This window comes from Epinephelus moara, chromosome 19 (genome assembly GCF_006386435.1).
Source record: "Epinephelus moara isolate mb chromosome 19, YSFRI_EMoa_1.0, whole genome shotgun sequence".
NCBI classification, from domain to species: domain Eukaryota; kingdom Metazoa; phylum Chordata; class Actinopteri; order Perciformes; family Serranidae; genus Epinephelus; species Epinephelus moara.
In genome coordinates, this window is record NC_065524.1 from 4657940 (window position 1) to 4675153 (window position 17214).

The following is a 17214-nucleotide window of genomic DNA, read 5'->3' on the forward strand; positions in this document are numbered from 1 at the left end:
CTGAGGTTTCTACTACCGTTTTTTCCCCGTTAAAGGGTTTTTTTGGGGAGTTTTTCCTTATCCGCTGCGAGGGTCCTAAGGACAGAGGGATGTCGTATGCTGTAAAGCCCTGTGAGGCAAATTGTGATTTGTGATATTGGGCTTTATAAATAAAATTGAAAATTGATTGATTGATAATAACATTATATGCCCCCCCATAGTTTCCCAAAATCCTGTGGGAAACACTGATGTCACACAATAGACTACAACTACCAAGAAGAACAGGGATGTCCTATGATCCTCAAACAAACACAAACTAGTTAACAAATGCTCGCCTGAAAAAATCAAGCAGCTCTGTCTCCCACATATGCAGAGCAGCGATGAAATGCATGTGTGCTCCTGCAGTAATCTCATTCATCTTACAAACTGATTCAGCGTAGCAAGTGCAACAAACAGCGCAATGTCGCACTGTAGACTAATCAACAGACAGATTAAACAGAATAGCAGCTCTGTGTCTCTCTAAGTGTTGCTGGAGAAACTTGTGAGTGAGTGGTGCAGTGCTGTGCGGAAAGTGTGAGAGGAGAGATGGACACTGGACACTTCAATATATCGTTCATAATTGTTATATCGCCCAGTTCTAGATAAGAATAATAGATTTAAGGAAAAAACTGGCTCAGCTATAAACCATGTTAAGTGAACTGGTGAACTCTGTCTGTTGGTGTAAATGTGTCCCTTCTTCTGTCCTGCACAGATGTGTCCAGCCTGTGATTAACCTGTTCATGGTGTACACTACCTGTCATCTAATGCATGTAAGTTCCAGACCCCCATAATGCAGAGTAGGATAACAAACACACATGCACACGCACGCACACACACACACACACACACACACACACACACACACACAATTGTTGCTTTCTCACCATATGGGTCCAAACTTTTCCAAGGCATCTATCAGGTCTGCTTCTACCACAGCCTCACACAGACCCCTGACATGGACCACAGGGCTCGGAGAGATACGATGGGAATCCTCACCATTATCCTGCAACACAACACACACAGTCAACCAAAGTTACACATCAATCTGGTCTGTAGCACACCAGACTTCCCAACACTCGAGATGCTGGGTCAGGAAAATTGTGCACATGTACACATTACAAACAACATCATGCAACTGTCCCCATTGCGCTTATCTAAATGAAAGATCAAATGATAAACCACAATGATACATTTCCAGATGTTGAAGCATCAGATAAACCTTAACACACATCATCAGTAAGTGAAACTGGACTCACTTGATCATATCTGATCTTCTCATCTGTACTGAAACGACATTCCACAAACACAGCAGGTAGTGCTTTTGTTTTTGAATACAACACTGCTTTCTGTATCAACCCCGGTTCTGTCACCAGCAGTAGGATAACATATAGACCACACTTAAATGACTGGCACTAAAAGCTGTGATGTGTTACAACTCATGGCTGTTGAATTTTTTTGCTGGGACAGATTGAAAACTGATGCGAGTGGGTAAAATGTACATCGCTAAAGTAACTATGAAAAAGTCCATTTAAGTTGTTATCGTCTCTTTTTTAATGTTTTGTCCAGTGCACCGTCAAACAACAACTTTGCACAACCAGTCATAATATCCCTGGAAATTACCTTCATGGCTTTTTCTGTTACTGTAAAAAATGCTGGAGCCAACTGATACCCCTTTTCACAAAAATTAATGCATGTATGCAGGTTTTTTAAACACAGGAACACCTGTTAAAAAGGGGAATAGACTCCTTTCCCACTGCCAGTAGACAAGATGTGTGTACACGGCTCTGCAGCAGACAAGTATGCCTTTGTGTTTTTGTTTTTGTTTTTTTGCTGTGTCATGTTCGACATCACGGACAGGCCAGGAAAAGGGGTTTATTAACAGTAGAAAGCAGCATGGAGACCAGTGAAAATGTTAGGGTGGTTACCTTTTTCTTATATTTGTTACTCATTCTGACTTGCCAACTAAATTTGGAATGATGTCCGAGCACTGTTTTAATGGAGAAGGACATTATTTTGTGTCGGCCTGTCGTTGGATTTCACCGGTAAAGGGGCTAAATTAAGTGCTCACCTGGTAGGGCTGCATGAAAAAATGAGAATCACGATTTTTTGGCTTATAATTGAGATCACGATTCTCTCACGATTTTTTTTCCACCATAAAGATTTATTGTGTTTATTTCCTGATACAAAAGGAAAAGTAACAAAAATTATAAATAATTAATAAAAAAATATCATTAAATAACAAAACCTATGATTGTACCTGATACAAGAGACACAAGGCACATAAATTCTGGTCAGCAGAGAGGGAACACTCCTGTTTTTAGCTTAAATGCAACAGCTGACAGCCTGACACTGACCGTAAAAACAATAAACTTTAGTCTCTTGTCTTCTCTTACAGCTTTTGAACAATTTTAACAATAATATCAATGTTGAACAACATTTTTCTGAGGTAGGTATTCCAGGCCTGGAATTAAGTCATTTTTAGGGCAAGGCCACTTTGGCCTTTGATAAATACAAATTTATTGGGGCATCACGGCCAAAATGTGGGCCACCAAGGCCAAAACCAATGGCGCAATAACAATATGTGCTAATTATATTGAATGAAGACAAAACAATATGTGTTGAAAAACAGTACTGAGTTTATTAAAACTGTAAACTGAACATTTGACTTTTCCACAAAATGCTGTGTGATTTATGTTATTAAAATTAAATTCAAATGTGAACAATTCATAATATTCATTGTTATTGTTATGATAAAATAAAGTCTAAATGGACTAAGGAAGATCAAAATTAAACGTTTCAACACCATGCATTTGACAGGAGTATTCACCTAACATAGCCTACATATCTTTAATTATATAATTATTTATATGTCTCTACGTATATTTTTACATAAATCCCCAATATTTTATTTGCCTTTAAAAAAAATCCTCTTCCTTCATTTAATTTGACAATGTTTATTGTACTGTATTATATGTATTAATTCTCTACAGGATCTTGTATGTTCTTTAAGGTGCGTTCAATTTATTAAAAGAAAAAAACAAAAAAATGTTTTGGTGAACCCTGCAGCAAAGTGAGCCCTCTTCCTCAGAGAGGATCTTTGCCTCCCAGTTTGCTCCTGGCGGCAGAGCAGAGTGAACCGTCTTTCTTCTCAGAGGATCTTTGTCCCATGAGAGCAGGCACTCAGCTGCTCTCCGTGTCCGCAGTGTAAACATCTTTCGCTGGCGATTTGACAGTCACTAGAAGCACATTATGACCCTTTCTAAAAGTTTCTGTGTGGTACCTGTGTTGTGTTGTGGTACCATACTCATGACCCTCTCTAAACTGATGACTGCAACTCTCCCCTACCTTTGAGTGATAGTGTGCTTCACAGCTGACCATGGAAGAAGACAGCTGATGAGACTCCACTCGAGCAAGGCTGCAGGCCTTGATGGTGTCAGCCCCAGGATGCTTAAAGCCTGTGCCCCCAGGTATGTGGAGTACTTCACCACGTCTTCAACGTGAGCCTGACTCTTCAAAGGGTCCCTGTGCTCTGGGAAAAGTCCTGCCTCATTTCTGTGTCAAAGGCACCTCGTCCCAGGGGCTCCAAGTGCTCCAACTACAGACCAGTGGCACTGCCCTCCCGCATCATGAAGTCCCAAGAGAAACTTATCCTGGAGAAGCACCGGCCCATGGTCAAGCCACTATGAACACACAGACACACCAACCCAACTTCAGAGAACTAGCAGCAACAAAGCTCCCCTGCTGCATCGCCTGACATTGCAGTGTCTTGGACAAAAAGTTGCACACGAACACATCGCAAAGACTACAGTCAACAGCCAACCAGTACATATGCTCTTCGCCTGCATGAGAGGAACTTGTCTTGATGCCATTTGGCCACTTAGCACATTAACAACTCAATCCAATGTTGAAAGAACAGAGCATATTTACCGTGCGCCAGTAAACAATAATAAATAAAGAAAAACAGTCTCACCTTATGTAACAAGCTTGTTTTGGTCTCACCTCTTGACTTAAGCTCTTTGGTAGCTTTTCTCACTTTGTTTCTCTTCTCGGTAACAGTGCGGGACATACCGCACCTACTAGAGCGACAGCTGTTGCTCACCAACAGCCCAACGTTGACTGATGACTGACCGTCACCTTGGTTTGTCAGGGCCTTTAGACCCCTCCAGTTTGCCTACCAGCCCTGACTGGGAGTTGAGGACGCCCTCATTTACCTACTGAACCGTGTTGATGCTCACCTCGACAAGCCCATGAGCACTGTGAGGGTTATGTTTTTTGAGTTCTCAGTGCTTTTAGCATGATTTGGCCAAGCCTACTGAATGAGAATCAGACCAGATCAGATCAGATATATTTTATCAGTCCCCAAGAAGCTGACACCTATGCAAGTGGATGCCCCCCTCATGTCCTGGATTTTAAATTACCTGACTGGCAGACCACAGTATGTGTGGGCACAACAGTGTGTGTTGGCCAGAGTGTTCAGCAACACTGGGGCCCCACAGGGGACAGCCTTTTCTCCTTTCCTCTTCACCCTCTACACCACAAACTTCAACTACCACACAGGGTCCTGCCATCTTCAGAAGTTTCCAGATGACTCTGCATTAGTTGGATGTATCAGCAAGGGTGATGAGGCTGAGTACAGAGCTGTGGTGGGTAACTTTGTCACATGGTGTGAAGAGAAGCAGCTCAATGTGACAAAGATAAAGTAGCTGGTGGTGGATCTGAGGAGGGTGAAGGCACTGGTCCTTCAACATCTGCCAGACAATGCTGAGAGTGTTTTATTAGTCTGTGGTGGCCAGTGCTTTCCTCTGTGCTGTTGTGTGCTGGGGCAGCAGGTTGAAGGTAACAGAGGTCAGCAGGCTCAACAAACTGAACTGCAAGGCCAGTAACATTGTGGGGGTGAAGCTGGTGGCAGTGTCAGAGAGGAGTATGCTGTCTAAGTTACATGTCATCTTGGACAATGTCTCCCACCCACTCTGCTAGTCAAACACAGGAAATTCAGTGCTAGACTCAGGAAATCATTCCTGCCTATGGCCATAAAACTTTTCAATTCCTCCATCAGACTATCAGACACTCTGAGTCAACAGACTAGCACTTGAACTTAATTCACCCATCAGCAGTTATAATTCCCTAATTTCTTTATTGTATTTCACCTGTGCAAAAGTGACTAAAGGTACAATAAGTCTTCATAACACTGTCTTATTCAACTGTGCAATATTCTTGCAGTGTGCTACTTTATTCTCACCAAAACCACTCTTGAATGGATAGTTAACATATGATGCACATATTGTACATACTTATAATTCTTATTTCTATTTCTGTATATGTTTTGAACTAAGCCAAAGAAGTTCAGTACAACGCTTGCTAAATGGGTGGCAACTGACTGTAGACCAGTCAACATTATGAAAGACTCGGGTCTAAGGGACATCCCCAGGTTGACATTTTGTGTTGTACTTTAACAGGGAACAATAGTTCTATTTCATCCTTCCTGACCGCCAGAGGCGGTGCATAAGCACTGAATGACTCCGTCACGCGCATGCGCAGGTTGAGTAGTTATACCAACAAAGTCACCTGTGAGCCCCTGATGACCCCGGACAGGCTATATCTTCCGGTGTCTGTTCCTTTTTTCCTTTTTTCTTCTCGCTGTCGCAGGTATACTACGGTCATAGTATTGGCTTAAGCTTATTGTCCTTTATACACTATAGCCCTCTGTAGCCGAAGCTAGTGTGTTAGCAGCTTGTTGCCGGTAGCCTTGTGACCGCACGTCGTCGGTCGGAGCTGCGAGGTGCTCGCCCTCCAAGGGCTGTGGCAAGCTGTCCCTCTGTTACGCGACGTGTAGCTGCCTCATCGGCATCATGGACACTCCTACCTTCGGATCATCATCATCCTAGATGAAAGGTTGGTCACACAGCTGGTTAGGTACCATACTCAAAATAATATATTATTACTTTGTTGGTGACGGCAGTGTTTCTGCTCCCTCTCCCAGCTTAGGTGTGCTCTGTTCGGCCTCCAGAGGCCGGGGGGCCAGGAACTGAGGCCCTGGGGCCGGTCGTCGGCTGCTTTTCCCCCACAAACGCTGAGAGCTCCAGCATGGGATCTGCCCTTGGTGCTGGATGCTCTATGCTTGCCCCCCTTTGAGCCACTGGCACAGGCAGAACTGCGATGGTTGTCAGCAAAGACTGCCTGCCTCCTCACCATCACTTCATCAAAGCGTGTAGGGGGGCTTCATGCCTTGTCAGTCAGTTTTCATGTCTGAGATGGAACTCTGACGGCTCAGGCATCACCTTACGGCCGAATACTGCATTCCTGCCTAAGGTTTTGTCGAGCTCGCACCTCAATCAGCCCATCCAGCTGGTGCGGTTTGACCCGCCAGAAGGGGAAGAGGACGACAAGTCGGGGGCGCTTATGCCCTGTGCAGGCTCTGAGAGCATATGTGGATGGTACAGCGAGTATACGCCAGTCGGACCAGCTTTTTGTGTGTCATGATGGTCCTAAGAAAGGTTGTGCTCTCTCCAAACAGCGTTTGTCTCACTGGATCGTGGACGTCATCACCTACGCATATAAGGCAGATGGTCGCCCCCTGCCATCTGGGGTGAGGTGCCACTCTGTGACGAGTGTCTCCACATCATGGACCCCTGAGAGGGGTGTCCCTGGAGGCCATATGTGCTGCGGCCTCGTGGGTGTCGCCAAGCACCTTTGCCAGGTTTTATCGAGTGAATAAAGCCGCTCCTCACCCACTGGGCGTTGTCCTCCTACCAAATTCCTCTGCTTCCACTCAATGAGGTATGTTCTTGGGATTCCTCATGACTCTGTTGGTATGGGTCATCCAGTGCTTATGCACCGCCTCTGGCGGTCAGGAAGGATGAAATAGAACGAGAGTTACGTATGTAACTACGGTTCTATGAATCCTGGATGACCGTCAGAGCGTTCAGTAACTCAGAATCCTCGTTGCCCCGCGAGAAGATTCTGCAGGAACAGATCCTCTGACGACACCGGAAGATATAGCCAGTCCAGGGTCATCAGGTGGTCACAGGTGACTTTGTTGGGATAACTACTCGACATGCACGAGACGGAGTCATTCAGTGCTTATGCAGCACCTCTACCGGTTATCCAGGATTCATAGAACCGTAGTTACATACATAACTCTCGTTTCATGCATACAGGACCTGCATGAATCAGAGGAAGTAACTAAACTGGGACTCCTGGAAAGTACAGATGCAGTGGCATTAACCACGGATCATTAGACATCACTGAGTAATCATTCTACCACCAAGTCATGGTTTCAAGTCCACACTGTTGTAGCAGTGCAGCACGGATTTGAAAGAAATAAATCTACATATAAAGATCATAAAGTAAATTTCTTTGCATTCTTTTGATTCCTAATCAAGACACTCTGGTATGAACTGCTTCACCCTGTAATGGGAACTTCAAATCTGTTTTGAAATGCAAAATAATGCAATTTTAAACATTTGATTGAAAATGTGATTAATCATGATTAAATATTGAAATTCAGTGATTAATCAAGGTTAAAAAAAAATCATTGACAGCCCAAATGTACAGCATTTATACATATTTTTCTATCTTTAAATATTTTAGATACAAGTGTTATACATTGTAGCATGAAACACATTTTTTTTACACTTTTTTTTTTTTTTTTTTACAAAGTTTTGCCAAGTTAAAGTGGGCTGCAGAGGCTTCGTAGGCAAGTTAACTATCAGGCTGCTTAAGGAAATGGGAATTTGAGGCCAAGCCCAATGTCAGGCCATCAAAGCCCTCTCTGGCACAGCTGGACAGGCAAGCCGGTGGCTTTGGATTAAAAGGAAAGACACCACTTGAGCCCCAAAATACCACTAACAACAGCAGGGTTTGAGAGAGTAAAAGCAGATGGGGGTGCACCTGGGACGCCAGGCATTGCTGATGAGCCCTCTGGAGGTGCTGTAGGCCTATAAATGAAACACCAGTGAAGGAGAGTACCCACCTGATGACCCCAGTGAAGCAATGATCTACCTATGCGCTTTCCTACTTTTCTATCCATCTGACCTTAATCCTTTAGAGCCCAGTCAGAAACCCCCAGACGGCACTATCACTCCCACTCATAGTTTCAAGTATGTGCATCAAGGGATTGTAACATCTAGTCCTAAACTGTACTACATATACACATTTTACATATTAACATATTTTATTTATATTTATTTTTACATACGTCTTATTTTGACTTTCTTATAAATGTCTACGTTATACGTCAGAGGGACTTTAACATACAACAATTTTCCCCTGCGGATCAATTTAGTATTTCTTATTCCTTTAGGTCTACCCATCTTGTAATGGCTCCTCCCAGCAGTTCACTGTACTCCAAAGGCCTCAACAGTCTAATAGAGCACCTTTGAGATGTGGTGGAACTGGAGATTCACATCCTGGATGTGTGATGGTGTCGTGTCGGCATGGAGCAGAATGTTTCCAGTATCTTGAATCCACACCACCAAGATTTCAGGCTGTTCTAGCGGCAAAGGGTGGTCCTTGTCAGTATAAAGGTGTACCTAATTAAGTGGCCACTGAGTATAAGCAATGTGAGAACTACTTCAGAAAATGTTTTTTCTGTCATATTATATGTGCGGAGCCAGGCTAGTGCCAAACCTTTGCTAAAGAGTTGTTCAAGTGAAGGTCTCCCAGAAAAGTTTGAAATGGATGTAACTTATTTTGTCAGTCAGCTTAGAATGCACAGCAGAACAATGGACCTCTGTCTGTAAGAAAATGAATCAGTGAAAGTTTGAAGGAGTTCCAGTACTCCCAGTGCTACAGCTTGATATTGATGACAGGCAGGAAATCAGAGGTCACAAAAGAGAAGCAGTTGGGGGGGGTTTCAATCATCACACTTCTCTCTTTTCTCATGTTCTTACCTTGTTTAACCCCCTCAGATATTCTGTCTCATTTCAACTTTAATCTCTTCCCTCTTCTGCTTGTTTCGTTCTCTCTCTACTATCCATCCTCTTCCCTCTTTTTGTCCTTCTCATTCACACTGACATTCCTTTTAGTCTATTTATAGAGGCAGATGGCTCATCTGAGTGTTTGGAGGGGAAAATGACATGAGACTAACTTTTCTGTCTCTGTTAACCAGGCTGCTTCTGGCTTCTCTATTTCAGATATGTTAGCGTTATTTCTGTCCATTTATGGTGCGTACATTGTGCAGACTTTTAAAAAGGACAACACCTAGCATTCACATTTCTTTGGAAGTGTGTTCTGTCTGTTATGCAAAGCTATAAATTGAGTTCTTTGATGTGTTGCTAACACTTTCTGGTACAGGCTTATGTGGATCTAATACCATCAGCACGGCAATGTAAAGCTGTTCTTTATGTAATATAAAGTCTATTACATGTTCAGCCTTCAAGGTGAGTGAGTGTGAGCTCTGGATGTGTGATCAAACTGGATACCATGTTCTATGATGGTGCCCTTTGTTTTCCAGTGAAGCTGCTAGGTTTTCAATGTAGCTGGGAGGGGGGGGATTTGAGTGGGTCCCCCAAAAATTTGTGTTGTGTTAAACTTGTGTTTGATGTTATACGGTTATAGATATGGTTATAGTAATCATTCTACGCACTTTTTTCTAGGACTGGGAATTTCTGGAGGACCCACGATACGATATCATCACGATACTTAGGTCACATTACGATATTATATTGCAATATGCTGAGTATTGTATCAAATATATTGCGATATATTCTGATTTATTACCTCTTTCTCCAACTGCAGAGCCATGTTTGCTCCGGTTTGACCTTTGTGTACTGCTCTAGTTTGGAGAACGTGAAACAGCAGTCGCCTGTCCTCTGTGACATAATGTGCTGTTACAGTCACATATGAATCCACTGACGTGAAAGTCCAGGCGTCACAAGTTAATGCTACCCTTCCTCCTGCACTCAAAGATTCCTAAACTTTATGCTTCACTTCTCTGTAGAGCCTCGGTACAGCTGTGTCAGTGAAAAGATGTTGAGACGGAGTCACATAGCTGGGTTCAAGTGTTTTTTGCATGTAACAAAAGCCTTTGTTTTCAACAACGCCTTATTGACGCTGATCTTTGCACATGACATAGGTGATGGACTGTGTTATTTTCTTAACTCTCAGTGTTGGATGGTAGTTTTGTATGTCGAGTGTCGGTTAATTTTCGACGGAGCGGGTTTAGCATTAGCTTGGCGGTCAGCGGCTAACACTATCTCTGAATGGTGGCGTGTGATGTGAGCCCTCATGTTCGTAGTATTCCCAGAGTATTTTATTGTAATTGTAACTCACTGAAAGCTTCTTGCACCACTTAGTTAAGTTTGATAATTAACTTGTGATCTCTAGATAACAGCATTTAAAGAAATAATTGGGAGGGTGGCTGTTCTCAGCTTCTGCAGATAGCATAGCATATATGTTGAAATAACTTGTATTTTATTATTTCAGATATTCCTCCATGTACCACTAAAGGTGCACTACCGTAGTTTGAGAACCAGTGGTCTAATGCACTCTCTGCTATTAATTATTGAGCAAGTAATCTTTTTTTGGAGGGGTTGTTTTTCCCAGCAATTCCACAACAATATCAACAATTTCACTACACCTTTATGTGCATTTTATAAGAAAAAGATATGACCACATAAGGATGCATTCTTTTCATGTTTTGACCTGTAACTGCGGTTTTGAGATCGTCATTGTAACTCTGAAAATTCCAGGAGACAATGGCGACATGCATCATTGATCTAATTTGTGTGTGTGTGACAAATCTTCATACACCAAACACACCATCCTCACACTAATTTCATCAGCCTAGTCACTGCCTCATGACCCTCCTCATTTCTCTTCTGTGAAAAAATGAGTTTGTTTTTTAATACAAATATGTGGAATTTAATTTCTAAATATTCACTGAAGCCCTGACTTTCAACTGACAAGAAATTTGTATTTTTAGAAACAAGGCTTTTTTTATTTAGAGACATTTGTTTCCATGACCTTCTTGTCAGTGCTGTATAGCAATGTATAACATGTAAATGGATCTGTAGTGCCTGTAAGCTTTAGATAATGTTCAAATAGCATACTAATAATTTCAAAGCATAGACTGTGTAAAATAATGGAAATGGCTACCCTGATTTTTGTTGGTTTGTGGTCTCCCATTTTGAAGCCTTGAGTTCGGCACTTCAGCCGTCACCATCTTGGATTTTTGGAGCCAGAGGTGACCATATTTGGACGAGAGGGTGGAGCTGTGGAGGAGCAATAGGTGGATCTCACTTAAAGACTGTAGCTACACCTTGCAGACAGTCTGTCAGTCAAGCGTCCCTGCCCTTAAATATACGTAACTTTAAGTCTTAATAAAATGTAAACGTATGAGTTATGAACCCTGTAACACCCACCAATGTAATAATGTCCACAAACGTAATAAACTACAAACGTAATAAAAATCTGCAGCATTTAATGTAATAAACCCACAAATGTAATAAATTTTCCACAAACGTAATAGCCGCTGCCTACTACAAACATAACACGCGATTTCCCACAAATGTAATAACTATTACGTTTGCAGGGATTTATTACATTTGTGGGGAAGTGAAAATCTTTATTGTATTAACTTCCCACAAATGTAATAATACAATGAATAATGGTCGTTGTGGTTGTTGTTTTTGTTTGTTTGTTTGCCTATACACCTACTAATACTACTGACCGTGGGTGTAAAATCCAGCTGCTGACTCTCCGCTCCGCTATCACACAGCAGATCCCCCGTCCGCCAATGGCACCACCAGGGGGAGGCCAGGGGTGGCCACGGCCCCCCCTATAAATTTGCTGGACACCCCACTGGACACCCCACTCGCCTGTGGGGACCAGGCGTTAGAGCGACCTCCCATAGGTCTGACTACCCATAACTCCGACTACCCGCTAATCCGACCATGCAGGTCTAGGCGAGATTTATCGTTTTAGTCCCATAATGTCGACTGACCATTAATCCGACCATTTTAATGCCATTATTCCGACTGTTGGATTTCATACCCAGTAGTCTGACCGCCAGTTAGTCCGACCACAGCACTTCCAACATGAAGCAGTCTGTGCATTTCTCCCTCACTGCGCCGGCACGGACTATGAGGACAGTAGCGTTTATCTCATCGACGGGAAATCACATCCATCTGCTATATGTGACGTACATGCCCTTATTTGGATAACACATCCTGGTTTTCCCCACACATAAAGCCTATTGACAGCGTAAAGCACTCTGGCTGCAGATGTATATTAAGCATTGATCCGTTCTTGCAGCACGTCTACAGAAAGTATTTTGTTAGAGACAAACCATCCATCTGTCTGTCATCTCACCTGTACTAACGTTTTGCCTAGCCTTGACCAGTGAATTCATCAGCTTGTAACAATTCGCCAACAACAGAAACTGAGGCTTATGTCACAACGCTACTTTTACAGGTCACGGGAGGCACAGGTTCACGGTGCCATGCTGAAACCCCTGATATAACATGAAACCCCAAAAAAACGTAACTCTTTTTGCTTTCAAAATGCAGCAATAAATTGTATAAAAACGAAAAGGACTCGTATGGTTAGTTTAACAACTTTAGTGTAATTAAATTAAATCAAACTCAAATTAACACGCGTCCGGCTCGGACGATTCACTCAATTAACACAGCGCGTCACGCCAATACAGAAAACAAATAACCCCCACTGTGCATTTACTGCTTGTTTATTAATTCCAGTCACATTTATGTATGTGAGATCCTGCTTGTGTGTGCGTGCACCTTGAATATGTGAGGCTATTTCATAACTAAAATGGTGGTGAAAATATTTAACTTTGCTAGACGGCATTTCTCTGAGCCATTCCTTAAAAGGAAATAATTTATTTGCTGTGGAAAGAAGGCAACATAATGCAGAATTATAGGTTAAACAATCTTTGCTTCCTTTAATTTAGTCTGGATAACAGTAGTAGCCTAATAGTCGCTGCAGCAGCAACAGCGTTAGTTGCCAACAGCTGTCTTGTTTTTATTTCTTAATAACCTCCGCCGAGGAGGTTATGTTTTCGCCGGCGTTGGTCTGTTTGTTTGTTTGTTTGTCTGCAAAATAACTCAAAAAGTTCTGAACGGATTTTGATGAAATTTGAGGAAAATGTTGATAATGGGACAAGGAACAGATGATAAAATTTTGGTGGTGATCGGTTGAAACGAAGTGGATAAAATAATAAAATGCGCTCTCTGAGTGCTTTTCTAGTTTCAGATATGCGACGTTATTTGGCCATGGTGATCGCCGTTTGCCGTTTGTTTTGCAGGACTTCTGTTTTTCTGTTGATGTTGTTTTTTTTTATCTATGTACACTGTCTTGGTTCGTCATGTCAGAGGTAGTGAGTTTTGGAGTATAGACATTTGTTTGTTTTTGCATCTTCAGCACCAAGGACAGCGCTTAAAGTGATTTTGTTATAACCGCTGCCTGTAACAGGCTCGGTGACATCTTCAGCACCAAGGACAGCACTCAAACTAGGTAGTTCTTGTCTGCTTTTGTCATGTGGTGAATTCTACTGTTGGCCTCCTTATGGAAAAAAAAAAATTGCATTTGTTAGAACTTCCTAATGTTTTATTTGTGTGTAGCTTATGGCAGCCAGTCAGCAGCCTAGTGAGTGGCGATGTGCGATGCGCTATACAGCAGGAAAAAAAATACAATGATGTCACTCATTCATTCATTCAGTTGGCAGCCCCTGTTACTTAAAACATCTTCCCGTGTGTGGGGAATACCAGGATGTGTTATCCAAATAAGGGCATGTACATCACATATAGCAGATGATGTGATTTCCCGTCGATGAGATAAACGCAACTGTCTTCATAGTCTGCGCATAGAGACATTGCAACTGTTTAGTGGTACCGCTGCTCTGTGCTTACTGAAAGGGGGAAGTTGCCTGGTCCCCCCTGAAATGTAACTTTACTGCAGTCGGATTTTTGGGAGGTCAGAGTAATGGGATTCAAATACTAGGTCGGACCTTTGGGAATTTTTTCTTGTAAATCTAATTCTTTTTGTATTACATAAAGCAATGATATGAGAGTTTGTTACACATACTGTATAGCCTGGTAATCAGAATCAGAGTTGTGTGACAGCGGAGTGAGCAGCTGGATTTTGCACCCACGGTCAGTTGTATTAGTAGGTGTATAGGCAAACAAACAAACAAACAACCACGACCATTATTCATTGTATTATTACATTTGTGGGAAGTTATTACAATAAAGATTTTCACTTCCCCACAAATGTAATAAATCCCTGCAAACGTAATAGTTATTACATTTGTGGGAAATCGCGTGTTACATTTGTAGTAGGCAGTGGCTATTACGTTTGTGGAAAATGTATTACATTTGTGGGTTTATTACATTAAATGCTGCAGATTTTATTACATTTGTGATTTATTACATTTGTGGACAGTTATTACATTGGCGGGCGTTACAGGGTTCATAACTCATACGTTTACATTTTATTAAGACTTAAAGTTACGTATATCTGCTGTAAAGTTGGGCATTTTAACAAGAGAGTCTGTAAGGATTCACTCACTTTTGGGGCCAGCCTCAACTGAACATTAGAGGAACTGTAGTTCGGTGTTGGCTTCATTTTCAGGCCTGGAGGCCTTGATGTAAACACACTAGCTGAAACGGAATTATCTAAATTATCTATCACAGGTGACCTCCACCTTGACTGTTGCTGTCATTCGACGCAGCGCTGAAGGACGGTCTCCTCCTGCTCTCTCTACCTGATTAGCGTTAGCTGTGTGTGTGTGTGTGTGTGTGTGTGTGTGTGTGTGTGTGTCTCTGTCCCAAAGACAAAACTCTGGTTCCCACAGCACTGGTCTTATGATAAACAGAGAGCAAATCAATACACTGCATGCAGCTCTACAATGAAATACAATATGACAAGTTGTGAATTTTCAAATTTGCAGTAGTTGCGATTATTGGACAAAATTGCAAGATCATACATAGAATTCATAGAGAATGGCTGAATTTGCGTTAACTGTTGCAATCATGACATCGCAACATCCTGGAGGGACTGAACAATGGCCAACAAAAAGACAGTCACTAGTCTCTATGTGTCAGCCCTGCGATAGTCTGGTGACCTGTCCAGGGTGTACCCTGCCTCTCGCCCCATTGTCAACTGGGATAGGCTCCATCCCCCCCGCGACCCTCAAGAGGATGAAGCGCTTAGAAGATGGATGGATGGATGGATGGATGGATGGATGGATGGATGGATGGATGGATTATTAGACAAACAGGCTTGTGTTTTTTTACTCATTTTTATTTCATCTGTTGTTTTTTGTGATCTTGTTTTTTTAATTGTAAACTGCACACACTACACATGCCTTAATGTGTCTTTCCCACTGTAAATAACAATTGAAGGAATGAACATCCCTAAGTAGCTCATCTATCTTCTAATTTACCTCTAATGATCAGATGACAGAGGGTGTGTGTGTGTGTGTGTGTGTGTGTGTGTGTGTGTGTGTGTGTGTGCGCGTGTGTGCGCGTGCATGCATGCATACCTGAGTGTGTGGAAACTAGACAACATGCATGTCATGCTGATTACACAGCAAGGTGATACCATCTTCAGTTAGGACTTGTGCATGCATGTGTGTGTGCGTGTGTGTGTGTGTGTGTGCCAATCTGGTACCCCTGCATCCTGTAATGGTGAGACAGTGAGAAAGGAAACACAACTACCTAACAAAGTGTGGCTGACAGCGATAGCCACACGTACCAATTACATGGGGAACATAAATTAGGCGTCACACGGAGGCACTAGTTATGTAAGGAAAATACATTAGGGCGTCACATGGAGGCACCAATTATGTTGGGAACAACAATATTAGGCCTCACCAAGGGGACACCATTGATGTTGTAAATTGGCTATCGGAAATAATTAATAATTATTAATAATTATGTTAAAGGGGCAATAAGCGAAATCGTTTCACCGCTAGGTTCGCTGTTGTGCACTGCCTGTAGAGCAAAACAAAGTGTGTCATGAGCCACTCCTCCCTCTACCTCTGCTCTCCAACACCCCCCACCCCCCACTCGCCTCGTCTGTGCCAGCGAGACGAGTACCGCAGCACAGACTATCACATCCAGACAGTCCCGGTGTTTCTTCCGTAGGCTCCGCTTCACTCAGCTTCACTCAGCTGCCCGATATACCCGCTGCTTCTTCCCACATTAACCTGAATAACAAACCAGGGCTCGGTGCTCCGGTTGGATCCAAACAGAGAGCCGCTAGCTGAGAAGCTAGCGGAGGCTAACTGGCTGTGTTAGCAGCTGAGTGAAGTGGAGCATGAGGAGGAAGCACCGGTTAGCCCCCGCTTTCACTGCAGGCAGATTCACTCGCCACAGGACCGAGGAAATAAAACCTAAACAGCCAGCTTAGTTTAGCAGTTAGCGATGTCTTTCACTCACTCTCGGTCGGGGGGGGATTCACATGAACGTACATGAACGTGCAGCCGGACCGGCTTGTAAACAATGGGCTGGAGATCAACACAGAGAGAGGGTGTGTGAGGTCATGCTATACTCCAGATGAAATTACACCTCTAGTTCTTCACATAGCAATTTTTTAATTCCTTCAATCTAGAAATGATGAATTTCGCTTATTGCTCCTTTAAATAATGTGACTTAATTAACATTAAATACAGTGTTGGGCAGTAGCGTCACTACAGTAGCGGACGTTTGTAGTTTAACTACATTTCTCAGTAGCTTGGTGGTACCGCCGCTGTTTTCTGAATCAAGTAACTTCTCAGTAGTTAAGCTCTTTTATTGATCACTTAGCGCGGTAGCGTCCACACAAGCTACATTTCCAAAATCATTTCTGATGCTCAAACGAGGCGGGGATTTCTGTTATGGACTGAAATAAAACTGTCACCGCTACCACACAGAGTCACTTCCGCATGAACCTGACGGGGGATAGCCCTCCATTCTGAAACACCGCCGTTCCGAACGACCCCCACTCCGATTTTCAAGTCCATATCCAGTTTCCTGCACCAAACACTGCCGCCCGCTCTCTGGCCGCACTCGCACAATTCTGAAACTCGCTGTACTACAAAAGCTTGAAATGAACGTTCAACTTATTGTTTTTTATTGAAAATATGTCACTGTCTTCATTTATTATGTATAATTTCGCTAGTAGCAAACACATTTAAAGGAGACGCTTGTCAAGTCTTTTTACGCGCGCCGTCCGTGGTGCTGAAATCCCCGCTGC

General features: G+C 42.8%; 2 protein-coding genes across 6 annotated transcripts in view; one reads left to right on the forward strand and one right to left on the reverse strand.

The window, feature by feature from the left end:
* borcs7 (BLOC-1 related complex subunit 7) overlaps nt 1-17214 on the forward strand; it is a 1032483-nt gene that overhangs the window by 620452 nt on the left and 394817 nt on the right. The gene's annotated exons all lie outside the window — the stretch shown is intronic.
* LOC126406430 (heterogeneous nuclear ribonucleoprotein L-like) overlaps nt 1-17214 on the reverse strand; it is a 122767-nt gene that overhangs the window by 76709 nt on the left and 28844 nt on the right. For 3 of the 4 annotated variants that reach the window (XM_050070700.1, XM_050070698.1, XM_050070699.1), the window contains one exon: nt 903-1021. In XM_050070700.1, the coding sequence (XP_049926657.1) occupies nt 903-1021 (119 nt within the window). Of the gene's footprint in view, nt 1-902; nt 1022-3363; nt 3699-17214 lie in introns of all 4 variants that reach the window. The other variant, XM_050070702.1, reaches the window with a different exon arrangement.